The sequence below is a fragment of the Cygnus atratus genome, chromosome 8 (assembly GCF_013377495.2).
Source record: "Cygnus atratus isolate AKBS03 ecotype Queensland, Australia chromosome 8, CAtr_DNAZoo_HiC_assembly, whole genome shotgun sequence".
NCBI lineage: Eukaryota > Metazoa > Chordata > Aves > Anseriformes > Anatidae > Cygnus > Cygnus atratus.
The window spans coordinates 7356701-7374027 of NC_066369.1; the positions used below are offsets into that span (position 1 = coordinate 7356701).

A 17327-nucleotide genomic window follows, 5' to 3' on the forward strand; every position below is an offset into this window, starting at 1 on the left:
CGTTGACATTTTTTGTCTTAAAATTCAGAATTTGCTTTCTGAAACCTCTCCATAAGAAATGTTAATCAGTAAGACTGCATACAAAGGTCATTTAAATTTGTAGAATCATTAAGGTTGGAAAAGACCTTCAAGATCATCTGGTCCAACCATCATCCTACTACCAATGTTACCGTGACTGCTGTAGTTTAAGACTTTTTTCCATAAACTTACGTTTCTTTCTGGGTGGATACAACTAATACTTCTCTACAATTTACTATGTTATCTGTAAAAATGTAGGTTATCTTATTAAGCCCCAACATTTCAAGAAAAAAATCTTCAAAATTTGTTTTTCTGACTTGATGAAATTATGCTATCCATTTTTCTGAGACACATTGTCAGTTTTAATGGAAGAATAGCAAACATAATAAAAAACAGAAAAGCCATCACACACAAGTAATTATAAAACAAGATGTTAAAAATAAAAAGCTGTGGAGTTGTATTAGAAAAAGATCAATATACATCCTCTTCCAAATCTCACGCTTGACCTCCAGGGTTGTGTAGAATATGTTGTGCAGTTAAAGTAACAAGAAGATACCTTTCATTTTGGGATAAAAATTGTAACTACTAAAAGCAAATACCCAAATCAATAAATGAATATCTAGTGTCATTATTTTATTACTTTGTTATTTTACTCAACTCTAAGTGAAGAGAATCTTTCTATTGACCTTAGTGGGCATTGGGTCTGACCTTCCAGAAAGCTGGCTGTGCATTTCAGCAACCAAGTCATATTTAAAGTTATGTTTTACACTTGGTCGCATGATACTTCAAAGGTGACAGATTGGGATTCACCCACAAGGTTTTTTGTTCCTTTTTTTGGATTTTTTTCTATATCCATGTGCTCTTTTTATCTTCTCCCTGCTGCTCCATTTTCAAAAAAATGAAATCTTAATTTCTTACTTTAAGTAAAAATAAAACCAAGATAAGAGATCCAATCTGTGAGGATACTATGTGCTAACAGCTCTCAGCCTTGTCCTACTTCCTGTTTTTGAAAAGGTACAGTCTTGAGAAACAGGAAGGAAGAAAAAGGTAACTTCACAGATGAGCAATAACAGAATAGCAAGATAAGTCTGTCTTATCCATAAGAAGCGGAGTTTAAGTGATTAGTAATTTGGATATCTCTGTTATTAGGAAACAGATTTGAGATACTTGCAAGTGACCAGACTTGAAAAGAGTGTTTACTTAGAATTTCCTTAATGTCAAGACACTTTGGTTTTATCCTTATTAAACAACAGACCTATGCAAACACAGTTCTTCCTACTGTTTGAAGTCCTTGGCCACTACAAAAATGAAAAACAAAACAAACAAAAATCTGCTATGCCAAAACAAGTTGTCTTTGTTTTCTCATTTGTAAGAAAGTTGCCGATAAAGAGAGCAATGAGTCTGAGATTCTTGTATTTTGAGATGACAGAATCTGCCAGAATTTAAGGCTTCAATTTTTCTGAACACCTGTTTCTATCTTTATCTGGGTAATCTCCATGACAATGTCCCTCAGTGTTTAACTGCTAGCTTTTCTCTTACAAAGTGTTAAATTGAGAATACAAAAACAGTATCAAAACTTATTAACATTTGATGCTATTTCACAGTAGGTTTTATTTTAAGTGTTGGAAAAGGAACAGTACAACTCTTCACCTCCATCCATCCATTTTGGACATACAATGGATATTACAATGTGTGGTCAACATTAAGTTTCAGATTGGCCTGAGAAAGTAGTTTTTTTAGGGACCATATAGCACCAACAGTAAGGGGGCCCATATGGCATTTATACAGTTCAGAGTTTATTAAAGCCCTGATACCTGTGGACTATCTTAATAAGCAACACAGGATATAGGCTGGAAATTGATGAAATAATCCATGAGGGGAAAGGGAAGACAAACATCTCAGACTGAGATCTCGTAAGGTTATGAAGTGATAACATTGAGAGGAGGAATTGCCAGAGATACCCATGGCACAGGTGAATATTTTGTACATTAGGAATTCAGAAGGAATGACGTTGATTCACTATTAAGCTAAAAAGATAACAGAAGCAGGTGGATAATTAAAGAGACGACGAAGTTGCCACAGATAACACTAACTTAATGACACTTGGTGACAAAGACCTGTGAAACTTGACAGTGGCATATGAGAGATCTAGAGAGAAGACTATACATTCTGTTTTCTCTGTAGTTAGAGGTGGTGGTGCTATGGGAGAGAATGAATTATTTCTGCAAAAGAAAAAGCAGAAGCAAAAATAAGAGAATGGAAAACTTTGACCCGAAGGAGAGGAAGCTCCCAGAGGAGAATAGAAAAGGATTATTTACTAGCAGGAAGGAAAACAATTCTGAGTTACATTTTCCAGATGGTGAGCATGTAAAGAAGAAAGGTGTGTTGAAAGCAAAGGTTCATGTGGAGAATTAGAGCAAAAAAGAAGCCACATGATTGTGCCATTTTCCTCAGTATTTTCAGGTGGAAAAAAGTGACATTCTGTAGTGCAGAGGAAGACAAGACAGGGTGAGTTCTGCAAGGAACTGGAGAAAAGGACTGTGGAAGAAGAAAATGGAAGTATTTTACACTTCAGATGGAGGAATGGGGAGGAAGATCAGTTGGAATGACAGGTCAGTGGATCGTAAATTGTGAGCTGAGTGTAGATAAGCAGTCTCCAAGGACCAAAGGAAGAAGTGGGCAAAAATGCAAAGGGATGGAGGGCTATAAACATTTCCTAAAACAGTCTGCAGGGCCAGGAATGGTCCTTAAAGCTTTAGTGTAAAACACAAATGATGTCTACTTGGGGAAACTTAAAAGGATTTTTATTTCAGGAGAGGGAATGAGAGAATGAGTCTTACTAAGGTAAGGTAACTCATTGGAAAAGTTATGTATACAGAAATTTGGTAAGCATTAATAAATAGAAATAACTGTTCTTAGATGAATTATTAAAGCTAATTCCTTCATACAACGTATGCAGTTTACCCCGGCAAGCTGCATGACCCTGTGTATACCTTACCTGTCAGAGAGGATAGATTCAATGAATAGACTGATGTAGTTGTAGGAGAAGGATCTGCCAAGTAACTTGTGCTTTAGAATGTCAACAGGTGATAGGGACATGTAGCTGTGATACAGAGGAGTAGAGCATGTTAGGCACATGAATTGGCCTCCCCCTAAGGAGGCTTCATTACTCATGACTCACCAGCTGTCCTGTTGCCTTTCATAGCAAAGCAAGCTTTCTCTTGAAATAAAAAATAAATTGTTTTTGAATGGTATAGAGAAAAGTTGGTACAGAAAAATAATTTCAGGAAGGCAACAGATAAATTAGTCTGGTGAACTTAGAATAATATGTGAGGAGCAAAAATAAAGATATGGTATTTTGTGATGTGTTACTGTGTCTTTCTCCTAACACTACAATATATAGTTAAATCTGGGTTGACAGCAACTGAAAAGTCTTATCAGCATGCCTGGTATTCAACAAATTTGTTTCAAGTCTTTCTGAAAAGGAGTTGCCAACATGATTAAAACACAACCAATATTTATGCAATTCAGGTATAGTTAACTGGCACAACTACATAAAAACTGAATATGGTCTGGAATCAAACTCATGAAACATATCCTGTTACTCAGAGTTGCTGCAACATCAGAAACTTAAGGGAGATATGGGAAGAACTCACAGCCTCAGTGGGGTCTCCCTGATAAGCCTCAGATGGTGCTTCCCTGAGAATATCCTCTAGTTTTGAGAGTATACAGAGAGTCATAGTATATGTGTAAAATTAAGTGACATTGCATAATATCATTCTAAAGCTGCAGTCATTTTTGTATTTTGGCAAATAGTAATAGAAAATTGATCAATGCAATTAGCAGGACAACTGTTGGCAGCAATGTTGGAATCTGTATCTGATAAGACTAAAAAAATACAGATCAAAATGTTAATCATGTAGATATGTTTTAGAATCACGTTTGGAGATAATTTAAACTTGGCTGAAGGGATGCATGACACGGACTCCTGATGGCTCTTGAACAGGAGACCTTTATTGCCCTTTTCACTACTATATATACTTTCCCCGTAGCCCCACGCGCTCGAATCTGTCTTACAATTGGTTAGAGACCCTCAGATGCGCCTTGAGCCAGCCAGCAGTTGGTCACTGCCCAAAGCTCATCTTTAACGCTGTAGCCAATTTACTTTTATCTCGACCTTGCTCAAGTTTTTGGTTCTACCACTCTTTTCCTCATTATCTCTAACTCAGGGACATGTGAAACAGCACAAAGCTCCCTGCGAATTCCTTTCCCACACTTGGCAAACAAGCGGTTGAAACTGCTCATGGGTTTGATAGTGATGCCTTTAAATAGAAGACATTTACAGCACTAATATTAGTAAATCTGGAATTTTAAGTCAAACTAGAACACCTGAATAATATCTTCCTTGTGTTCTACAGGTATAATAGGAAGAGTACTTTAATTCACTATTCAGAAAGTGTTTCATTCCATAAAGAGAGGAAGCATTAAGATAAGGCAAATGTAAATATTAGATCTTAGTTTAAAGTCTGTGTGGTTTGCAATCATGGAGTTTCAGTACACAGCATTTAAAAAAAAAAAACAGCATGCATAAGAGCCATAGGAGCTAATTTACCTGAGACCCCCTGGCTGTTCCTGGGATGTCACATAGAATAAGTAGTGGTGGCTGTCCAGAGCCCAATGACTTTAGAAAAGTAAAAACCCCAAGTATCAAAATGCTTCACTACAGTTTGAAATTCCATATTCTGCACATCTTGACAGTGAAATGAAGAGACAGTCAATATTGTGCAAGACAGTATCACACAAATGCAGTTCTGCAGAGATCTTGAAAATATTCATCAGTTTATTCATAACAAGTAGATAAAGTCTCCTATCAGAAAAAGACCTTATACCTGTCAGTTTTAATTATTCTACGCTTGTTAGAAGTATTCTTTAAGAAGATACAGGGGCATATTGCAAGTACTAGATTTCATCAGCATATTGCTTGGCAAATGGCTTAAGTAAAGACTTAGCTTTTAAAAACTGTCATAAGGTACCCCCAAAAAACATTGAGGCTGTGATCTCCACAACTCTGTCATATCACGCTCACACCACAAGAATGGACCAACAGATCAGAAAGCTACAAAACACTTATCTTTTCTGTCTCTCCAATAAGTGGGATCAGACAAGCACCTCTCCATACTGAATGACAGCAAGTCATCTGGGGAGGAGTTGCAAAAACTCAGAACTTGTCTATTTAGTGTTCATTTTGAGCTGTGCAACTGGAGACTCATTTCTTACCAGAAACAAATAGAAGACCTCCCTGAGCTAAGAAACAGTAATGGAAAATTACTAGTTTTATTGTTCTTTCCTTCAGCATGGGAAGATGAAGTATCATTTGACAAATGGTCTTGATTGGTCATACTGATTTTGATAGAAAAAGCAGGCCCAGAAAATCCAGTGTTAATATAACCATTTCTCTGTGATGCTCTAAACAAGTCAGGGTTCCATGTATTCCTGAACTTGCAAAATTTCAAAAAAGAGCTTCTACCCAAGGCAGTCGTTAAAACACACTAGTCTTTTCTTAAAAACTGTGAGAAAGTGTCCATTCCTTTTTCATTGTAAAATAAGCCCTGACAATTCACTTCAGCATTTCAAATACTTTGTTTTGAAGCACCTAGCTACAACACACTTAAACTTCCAAGTTTGAAATCTAACAGGATTTCACATATATTAGATTGGCAAATCCCAATTGAAAAGAACATTGTGCCTATATTACAAGGCTCTTCTTGTAGTGAAGAAGTGTCTCTTGCCATAAAGACAGATTCAAATAAATGGATACAGTTAACTTCAGATTTGTTCCACTTGTACAGTTGATGCCTTTTCTTGGTTCCCATGTCAAGTAATATTAAGCATAAACATTTTGCAGCTCTCAGTATGCACTGAGTGAGAAATCCTACTCATACTTTAATTTCTGAAAGGATTATTTCTGTCACATCTGCTACTGTTTAACAAAAAAAATTTGTAAATTTGAGGGTGCAGGGTAATACTGTAATTACAGTGAAGTGTGTCTATGGAGTTAGAATGACATTATAAATAGTAATGGCAAAATGCAGGAAAAATAGTTAAGTAACTGGTTCCAGTGATATAGTCACAAGAAAAGGATTTTGCATTAGTGTCCTTGATGTGAATTAGTATTTTTCTGCTATACTTTGTATTACATTAAAGTGTATTAGTCAAGTTACATTTTGACTGAATTAGTAGAGTGCAATGCATACTTGTACTTTGGTACTGTCAGTGGAATGTTTCAAATATATCTTACATCTGTCTTCAGAGTTTAAAATGGGGAAGACCACTACTAATAGTATTTAATTCTAGGAAGAAGCTTTTAAAACATGAACAGCACACACACACAAACCAATAAAATGTCTTCAATAGAGTCATTACTACATTGTTTGTCCCAGAGATACGTTAGCCACGTATTTGTGCATTTTCAGTAAAGCTGAAGCAAAGTAAAGCAAAATATCCGCTCTTTAACTCCCCAAAGAAGATTCACATGGTATATTCACTGCCTCGCACATAGATTAAGTTAGAAATGATTGGCTGACTATGTACACAAGATTCTTGTGTTCATTAATGATTTCTGTCCCAGTAACCATCATCAAGCATGAGTGTATTAATCCACCAGCCTGATTTACTTTTTGATCAGGGTACAGTGAACTACAACTGCTGTGTATATGGAGATGAAAAACCCTAGGAACATAGAACAAAGCCAAACCTACTCCATAGGCCAGATCTACATACACAGATCCCAGTCTGCACGTCATGGGTGCTATTTCATCAACAGCAGAATCACCAGTTCCATTTGCTTGGAACCAAATTCCAACTAGTGTTTCTGCTGCAACAGAATAACCATGTTTTATATAAACATATTGCAATGACACATCCTAACTAATGCATAATGAGTGCAGAAAAAGCTTGTGCAAGCCCTTCCCTAATAATAATAGGTGATCATAACATTGCAGGCAAAGATAAGAACTTATTTACATTCTGTTCCTGAAACACTCATTTTCTGTTATACTTCAGAGCAGGAATAAGAGAGAAGAGAGCGAATATTTGGGGTAAACAATTATTCATTTAAAAGAACACAACAATGATTGAAGTACAACGAACATTCTCCCCAAAACTAAAAAGCAGAATATTGAAAAAGAACAGTATCCAGCAGTTTCCATCCTTATCCCTGCCAGTGGCTCCTTCAGCCAATTATTCTTGGTTTTACTTTGTTTCTTAAATGTTGCTGTTTACTAAGTGAAATATTCTCTGTCCAGTAGCCAGAGTATTATGAAATTACACAGTGATTGTGTGTGTGATAAGGTATTTCCTGCAAATATAGGTCAGCATAGTTTTTACTGATGTTAAAAAAACAACAAAAAACACAAAACAAACAACCAGGGGAAGGAGTTGAACCATAGGAATGGCATTAGCAGCATTCGTGATGCATTTTGCCATGGAAACTGCTGCAGGGTGGAATCCCAGCCTGCTGCAAGCTCTGGTTGCTAAGGAAAGTGAGGTGGAAGCAGACAGCTGCTAGAAGGCTAGCAGAGCAGTTCCTAACCATAGCTATAGGAGGGTGATTAGCTCCCACATCCTCTTCCCTCCAGATCATTAAATCATGGCTTTCTGTTAAGATGTTGTTCTTTCATGGTAAGTGACAACTAATTTTCTTAGCTAAAAATCAAAGATTAGTGTAAAAAGATAACCAATACTGTGCTGCCTTTAAATAACATCTCTCACTTCAATAGCTTGTGCCACTTCGTTTACCTACTGAAACACATCCTTGAAAATTAAGTATATACACTTCTGTTGCAGTTGCCAAGTCATGGGAAAGAAATGTTTCCCACCAAAACTGTCACAGTAACACACTGACAGTAAGTACTTTGGGAAATGTGCAGAAAAGAACTGAAGCAGAGCTCAGCCCCCCCCCCCCCATACTTGTTCACCTACTAATTAACACCTGGACATGCTTCTTTAACTTTCCTTAGGATTACAGACAGCCTAACCTGCATTTCTGTTAATGCCAGTGCCTCCTGCAGTCTTGAGCAACATAACATTCCATTTGTGTCTAACCTCAATAAACAAAAACCCAGTAACAAGCTGTTCATTATCTGATGGACTTTTCCTCTAGACTGGTGGGACTCTAGGACATTCCTATATGCCTAAGCTATTCTAAATACATAGTTGTGGCTACTCTTAGTTTAAATAAGGGGAAGACAGGTGCATTTCTTCTCTTTATTTCCAACTGCTTACTGATCTTACCTCAGAAGGGGTAGATCCAGTTAGAGCAGGAAAGCTGGTAAATCCTATGATACGCTCTTAACTCTATCAAACATGTTATTTCACAGAAATAAATTTAAAGTTTTCTAAGTTACAGAACATAGTTTCAATATACATAGATGCTTAGAAATAAGCTTTTTTTTTTGGCATCCTTTGAATAGGAAGCAGTGGAATTCCCATTTGCTTTTGCGATGTCACTTCAGCAAGAGTACAGCAGTTCTCAAAACTGACTGACTTCTGAAAGAGGCACAAATTGTTTTGGGGTGAAGTGAATGAGCATTCTCCCCTGGAGAAGTAGGATTTGTGAGGGAGGTCCAGCTAATTGAATGTAGCAGGGACTTCAGTGAAAAAGGAGTTAACGCTGCACTCATCTTAGAGCAAGCAGTGCAGCTGCACAGCTCTGAAATGGCCTAAGTTTCTCTGTACAGTTAATGTACATTTTTTTCCCCTTGCTCACATCTACAACACTGTTCTCCCTTCCCATTTGAGAGCTATTGCATAGGTTATGCTCAGACTGAACTGAGGGACAGAGACATGAACAGGATCCTGGCAAGTTGGGGGGAAATGGAGGAAAAAAGTTACCAGTGCTTTAGCAAAATCAGGAGGAACTGCTTGCTGTACAGCATCAGATGACTGCATTATGGTCTTGCTTTCAGGTCTCAATTTTGTTGTGACAAAAACCAATGAAATTCAGAAGGTGGTTTGCATGGTACAGGAGCATCTGAACATTTGAAACTAGCAAACATTTAACAGAGGCATGAATGCTTAATGAAGATGTGAAGCAGATAGGAAGAGAAGAAATCATTAAAATGCCAACTTTAGAGAAAGAATTAAATTCAGGTGGTTTAACCTGAACATCAATGAAAAACTTCCAGTGAAAATTCAAAAAACATAGAAGTGTCTGATTTCTCAATGTAGAGCATTCAAATACTTTGAAAATGATTCTGCATGTGAAGAGGATAAACTAGATACTTTTTTGTTTCAATTTTAGTCTTAATATTAACCATTCAAATCTCAGTAAGCTTTTGGCTGAACACTTTTTGTTCCTCCAGTCATATAGAAAGAGAAATTATTAGGGAAAGTTATTTTGAAAAAATATTTATTGCCTTTCATATTCAATTCTAATCCTTCCTTTTATATTTCAGGGTGCAAGTTGAATTCTATATGAATGAAAATACATTTAAAGAGAGACTAAAGCTCTTCTTCATCAAAAACCAAAGATCAAGTAAGCAGTTGGATTAATTTCTATAAAATATAATTGCGATACTTCGGGTAGAGTCCAATTCCATTAAAAGCAACAGCAAAATTGTCATTAGTTTTCTTCTGAGCTAGTTTTTCCCCCAAAGGAGTCCATTTTAATTGATTTCCATAATACACAAACAAGTATTATCTAAAACTTAAAAAAAATCACTTATTTTGTAGGATCAAATATTTATAGGGATGTGATTTTATTGGCATATCGTGATCAAACTGACTAATTTGCAGTGATTTTATGTTGCAGTGCTTATTAACATGTCCTGACCTTATGTTTAAGAAATAGAACTTCCAAAGTGTTGGAGAAGAAAACAAAAAGATGGGTGCTTCTGCAGAAGTGTATAATAGTATTAAGTATTCCTAAATAAATATCAAATCTTTTTTGTACAAAAAAGTGATATGGAAGTCAAACTGTGGGAAAGATGTACCAAATTCTCAGTTTTCCTGAAAGTAGTAGCTTTTTAGTCTGATTTAACTATATATCTTCAGTGACATATGCACTTAAATTCGTAAGCTATCATAGAAGAAAAACTAAAGACATTCATCCATCCATGCAGCAGATTCAGAGATAAAACATTGTATGTTATCAAATCTTCATTAAACCAATAAGTTCACAGCTGAGAAGAACAGTAGTTGAACTCGATTTTCATCTTTGTAAAATGATTGACCACCTCCCTTTACCCTACACCTGTAAAGAACTAAAATTAAAACAGTTTTGTAGGTAGTTTTACACAACTTATACAAGTTTAAAATAAAAAGAATGCTTTTTGATCTTCATGGTCTTCAGATGGCTCCACGGCATTGTGTTTGCAAAAGGACAGAAAGGAAGAAGGAATGAACTTGACTTTCTCAGTGTCACAATTTTTAAGAAACATTGGAGAAACTCGATGCAGATTTTTTTTAAAAAAGACAGACCACAAGATCTGTTTATAAGACCTATTATTAAATAAATGATAGTTTAAAATCACAAGACATCTTTTTACTGGCTTCTTTAACTTTCAAATTGAGATAAGCAAAATATTATACTAAGCCCCCCTCAAAAAAGTATTGTATTGTAAAACTGACATTTTGAATTTCGTCTTTGGAATTATTTGCAGATTTCTATCTGGAGAATCAAGTCTAACAAACCTGTTGGAGGTTCATTAATAAAGATTTTTCCCATCCCTAAGTTATTTGAATATTTACTTTTTTTTTTTTCAACTTACAAAGACAGCATAGGGGAAAAGTCACCTTAACTCAAGTACCCATATAACATAGAAAGCAGAGGGCTACCTCTCCTAGCAAGTGCTGTGGGTAGCCTTTAAGTATCTTCATTTCTATACTTCAGATATTTCATAGGGTAGCTTATTTTTGTTTGGTTTTAACCACATTGTTATATATTTAACTAGATTTGGTTGGTAGGTTTGTTTTCTAGTGAAGAATTTTAACTTAAGTAATTCTGCATTAGCATAGGTTAGATCTCTGTTATATTTTGGCCGATATGGAAAGTCTCTGTACAAAATCTCAGCATGCACATAACAAAACAAAGGAGATACATGAAGAACAATTTCGTACTCTTCTGTTTAGAAAAGCTTTTTTTTCCCCCCCTCAAAAAATGAACTTTTGCTCAGTTAGGGATTAAGTTATATTAAATTTACATTTTAAGTGTAATTAATTGCACTATGACTTCTCCAGTGGTTTTGGTTCTACTCTACTTTTTGCCCTGTGACTTTTAGTCTCAGGTAGTTCATATGTTTATAGTCTTCAACTTTTGAGGTAGTTGATATAGGATGTAATGGAGTAAGAGATAAAAAAAAGGAAAAATTCTGAACTAGGAAAAAAAAATACTACTCCTGGCCAGAGATGCAGTAAGCAGTAAATAGCTTTCTTTTTGTTCCCTGAATTAGTCCATAAAACAGATTTGATGCACTCCTGTTTACTTAGTAAGAACATCTATAAAATTAAGAGCTGACTCGTTGTAAAACTCTTCTCACTGATAAGATAGGAAGGTTCTCAATACCTACTTGCTTGAGATAAGGTCAATAATTTCCCCTCCCCCACTTAGATCTTAACAGGATTAAGAAAATGCTTATTTTGATGGCAGAACTGAAGACTGTACATTTAAAAATATAAGTTGACAGCAGCACAAAATGAAACCTGAAGTTAATTGATTACTTAATTTGCTAATTACTTTGGGAAGTGCTTACCCTTCTGGCTAAGCACTGTAAAAGAATCATCCTAAATTATTACACTGGGACATCTCTCCTAGGTTATGATTGGTGAAGTATTGACTACGGAAGAGGAATAACATGGAAGTTTTTATTAAATAAAATCATTTATATTTTCAAATATAAAAACATCACCCTTTAGATCTTAGTATTCAGTGAAAACACTGAAAGCCTTCTTTCACATACTAGACATCTAATTCCCATTTGTTGCTGATTCTGCTGACACATTTTCCTTAAGTTTTCAGACAGTATAGTGAACATTTGGAGTTTGATTTAGTTAAACACTTTTCACTAATCCTCAAGACTTCAAGTAGGTTTAGGTCAGAGAACAAGTAGTAATATCATTTGGTCTGGCGATATTACTCCAGAATTTATATTAATTTTCATTAGAATACTAATTTATTTGGTCATAAAAAGACCAGTAGCGTGAAATATCAACTGTTTCAATCATTATTCCAATTTTGAAGGCATTTTTATACACCAGTAAAATAACAACTAAAATCTAATGTCAACCTAGCTACCACTCACTCTTTTCGCAAACAAGTTTGTAATCAAAGTTCAAACACTACACATAATGCATTTTAAAAAGGTGTTGGTCAGTCACAAATAAAACACACTTGTAAGACTTGCTTGCACTTGCTGAGATCACACACAGCTTAAAATAAGTCTCAAAGGGAAAAGTGAAATTTCAATTCAGTGGAGAAGGATAAGACAGAACCATCATCAGGATATGAATTATTAACAGTATACTTTGATCCAACTCCTAAAGCCAACTGCTAGTGAGATGATTTTGCTAAAAACTAAAATGTATGTTAAAGACCTGCAAGGAGGGAATAATAGAAGGCGATGATAAAATCTTCAGCTGCTGTCCCTGTCACTTGTGCTTTGATTTAGATCAGGTCTCTAAATTGGAGGATTAATCTCTGAAAACGCTTGTAAGGGAAGCGTCAAGAAGCTATAATAAACAAAAATCAAAGTTACAGTCAGTACTGATTAAGTATGATGTATCAGTCTATACTTAGAACTGCTGGCAAGAAAGATAGCAGATACTTCTTCAAACTGAGGAGGAAACATTAACATTTGATGTAGTCATAATTATTTCACAAAACAAACAGACTTTGAACCATTATTATCAATTTCTTCCTTTGAAGAAGACAAAGCATCTGTCGCTATAGTTACAGGCACACGGTGAAATCATAATCTCATTAAACAATTCATAACAGTATATGATTGAAGTAGCTGAATACAAGTTTCAGACACCAACGTCAAAATAGAGATTCTGTGCAAATGACCCTGCTACTTGAACAATCTGGCTAGGAGTGGGGAAAAAAGAAATTAAGTCAAGCAGACCATGTTGCTCCACTGACAGCACATAAAATAGAGGACCAAAATAGTCAACCAGCAAACAGCAATACAAAATACTTTCCTTGTAAGAGGGTAAGAAATGAAAAGTTAGAGTCCAGCCCTTTAGCTAATACCATGACAGCCCACCTCTTCCCTGATTTGAAATCTTAGAACTCCATAGTAGTGGAATAAACACATTTCTTCCAATTCACAGGTGTCACCCCTACATTCAGAGGCTGCAGAGTATTTTGACCAGAGAATACTTATTTAGTACACACGCTTGTTATTACGGATTTAGCAGTAGTGACTGAATACACACCCTCTGACAACACATCCTATTTCTAGGGGCTGACACATACAGACCTAGTGTTTTTTTGAAACAGAGAGTATACTTGGTCTGTTCTTCCACATTAATGTTGTAGTGCCTGACCCAGTCTCGTACAATAGGCCTATCGGCCTATCTTATCACCTTGTCAGTATAACCCAGTCCATGATAATACATACTTTGTCTACTCTGACAAGAGCCCTTACATGGAAGCCATATGTGGTGCAAAAATCCTACCTCATTCTGTGGGAAACAGCTATTCTTGTTGAGACATCCAGAGCCTGAAGCACTTAAATATAGACTGGAATAGATCTGGGAAATTTTAATATTGAATATGTAAGTAGTTTTAGATCTCTTAGGAAGAAAACGTGAGAGTTTAAGGCAGCAGCCAGGAGCATAGGTCCCATGTGTTGATTTAGTTTTTAATCAGAAGAGCACTATTTTCTTTTGGCATTGAAACCAACATATAATTTCAAACGATTAGTAGAAGTTGGCACATCATCAACAGAGAAAAGAAGCATTTAAGACCAAGATTAATATTTACAGAGCTAAGAAAAGAAGAAACAAGTGAAAGACCTTTGAACTTATCTAACAAAGTTAGGTAACACAATATGGGCAGGGCAAAGAAATCCAGTGTTTTTGTTGTTTTGTTTTTGCAAAATCTGTTATTATAATTACCTCATTGTTACAGTAACTTTAGCAGAATGCACAAAATTGTTAATGCAGACAAACAATTTACATTTTCTTCACCAACAGATCAAAAAACATATGAGAAAGATTCTAGCATAGCCCAAAAAAAGTCCTGGGTACTTCCTAGCAAAAGAGTAGTAATAACAACACACCTACCTTCTACAGCCCCTTAATACATTTACTATTTCATTCTCTTCACTCAGCTTTGGGGAATAAATAGTCTGTGGCTAATTAGGCTTGATAAGACAGCAGGAATCACTTAGGTTAATGTTCACAAACCTCATTACCAATAACAGCTGTGGGACTTCTCATGGTCAAGACATAGGCACAGAATTTTAACCCCCTAGTTTAAAGATGATGAGATGCTGTAAAAGGCCATCCAGTTCTCGTGCGATAATTGCAGCTTCACAGTTAAATTAATAAACAGTGTTATGTAATAAATTTTAAGGTTTCTTTTAGCAATTGCATGGTAGAATAGTTAAGAATCTAGTCTTTATTTTTCTATGATTTGCTGTTTGTCTTGTTTTAATGGCAATGGAACTAGGAGGTAAAAAGGGTAATTTTCCAGTCCTGTCTGTAAGGTGTACATTTTGAACAGCGGGCGGAGTGAAGTGAAAAAATTTGTAACAAAACCATAAGGTAATTATTTCTTTAAAAGGGCATGTATGCACACAGATTTGGATATGCACAATAAACCTATAGTTCTCAAACCATAGAAATAGTTACATCAAGTCCAGCAGGCCTGCTAACATGTTTGCAATGCAAAAATAAAAGATCCTATCTTTACTGTGACTAGGTACAAATGAAATCAGATCTGTGTGAGACCCATTCAATCAGTGATGTTCTGCTTTGGACAGAAGGGTTCAACTGCATGGAATTGGACTCTTGGTTGACATGACTGAAAAAAAAATAGCTCTTAAGGTTGCCTGCCCCCATTTAACCTTAGTCAACCAACAGTTTTAACTTAATTAGTGAATGAAAACTTAAAAGCAAGAGTTAGATGCAAATATTTACACTGGTAAATATTTACATTTAAGACTAATAAACTTAATAACAAGACTGAGGATTTAAACTCTAATTCTCTAATGATTGCAAAACCTGATTAAAATACAGCTAAGTTTCATTGTAATAGACAATGACAACAATTAGCACTGAATTAAAATGCCCATGTGATAGAACCAACAATCCAAGTGGATCCCTTGGAAGGAATCCTGTTTCTGTGTAGTAGACCTATGTTTGTGAGATATACTGTAATATTTTTGTGATAGCATTTAGTATTTGAGACCTATCAGCTAGGACATTTCACTATTTACATGGTCCGTAGAACAAGCTGTTGATGCATTTTAAGCTGTGCATTCAACATGACTTTCATGTGTCCTGATTCTTTGATGCGTAATTATGCAACTTCAATGTTAAATAAATAAAACTTAATATTTTATGTTAGGAGAGTATTTATATATTCTGTATGAGAAGCTACTGCATGAAGACTTTCAGATATTAATATTTAAATATTTGCCATTGGATACCCTCTGCCTATGGTTGAAAGTATCTCTTCTTCATGTTACTGTATCTTGCATGTCGAATATTATATGCCCTTCTGGTTCCCCTTTTGAGAATAAATTCGTAAAGCTACAAAAGATCCAAAGAATGGCCTCAGGAAAGATGAATGTCATAGCATAGCTTTGAAACAAATAACTGAATAGATCTTCACATTAAACAGACCAAAACTTAACCCAGAGATTTCTGCAAGCTAGAAAGGGGTACTTTATGTATATAGGCATATTGCTACGTTCTTCTGTATGATATGCCAAAGGCCAATATCAGGGACAGGTTAGTGGGTGGCTAGACCTTTGCAGCATGGCTATTCTACTTCCTTTTAGTTCTACCTTAAAAGTGAGTGAAAATATAGTCTGAATTTCTGTATTTTCTTTTTCTTTTAATAGGCCTGAGAATACGATTATTCAATTTTTCTCTCAAGCTACTAAGCTGTTTCTTATACATAATTCGTGTGCTTCTAGATGATCCAACACAAGGACACGGATGGTAATATTTGTTTTGTTATTTTTCCTCTCAAATAACTGCTTAACTTACATGAAATAAATTAGTTGTATGAATAAACGTTTGGTATCCTGCCAACAGGGATTTAGTTTTATGTCTTCCAGATATTGTGAATGAATTATAAAACTAGTCTTACATTTTGAATGGAAATAATACAATAATATCTTTTAATTTTACTGATAAAATAATACTGGCTATTTGTGCAGATACTGTGCAAAAGACATAGTTGTGCAAATGTATCTTTCAGTTTTATTACTACGTAACATTTCTGTGTATGATATTTGTGTTTTGATTTATATTAAAAAATGAAATTGCAGACACCTGAATACTAGTTTATGCAACAGTACTGTAACAGTACTTTTAGGATCTGTACAGAACAGTGGCTGATAGGTGAAAAGTGGGGAGAACCAAGCCAGGAAAAAAATGGGCAGATGAATGAGGAACAGTACTTTGGAGGGAATAAAGAAAGGTTTTCCAGGGAATACATCTACAAGACATGTATTATTTGTTTTGTGGTTATAAAACATAGGACAGGAGTTAGGCGGAACTAGTATCCACTCTAGCTGGAATGGTTTAGAGCTGTTAAGAACCACCATTCTTCTTGGGCATGTCCCTATATAGCAGTTTCCTTCTGGTGCATCAGCTGGCAGAGAAACAGCTAATCAGTAGTAGTTTTTTAGTAGTTTATTAAGGCTCCTGCCAAAAAATATGTGCGTTGCTCTGTAGTTGTTCTCAGACACCTGAATGGAAAGTCCTTTCAATGTTATTTGTAAATAAGATAGTTTATCATATATGGTTCTGACTTATCTATGACACAAATATTAGGAAGTTAGCTGTCTTACTTAAAACCCCAGATTTTGCAGACAAGCAAAAAAATGCATGAAACTGAGCTTACATGCAAATGATATTGATGATAATTTTATAGCCCTCTACTTTCTCTAAACACTTAGAAGAGAGGGAGACCTAAGGTAGATTATATGCTCATGTTCTGTCATTCTAATGGATGATTTTTTGCATACCTACAATTGGCAGTATGATATTCTATATGGGTCATTTGATATGCTTTTTTTCATGTTTTATACAATCAGTCAACAATTATAGAAGAAATGATATTTGTAATT

At 35.4% G+C, this 17327-nt stretch overlaps 1 protein-coding gene across 3 annotated transcripts in view; it reads left to right on the forward strand.

The window, feature by feature from the left end:
* KCNT2 (potassium sodium-activated channel subfamily T member 2) overlaps window positions 1-17327 on the forward strand; it is a 138313-nt gene that overhangs the window by 22257 nt on the left and 98729 nt on the right. For all 3 annotated transcript variants that reach the window (XM_035537705.1, XM_035537706.1, XM_035537707.1), the window contains exons 2-3: window positions 9474-9553; window positions 16092-16191. In XM_035537705.1, the coding sequence (XP_035393598.1) occupies window positions 9474-9553; window positions 16092-16191 (180 nt within the window). The remainder of the gene's footprint in view (window positions 1-9473; window positions 9554-16091; window positions 16192-17327) is intronic.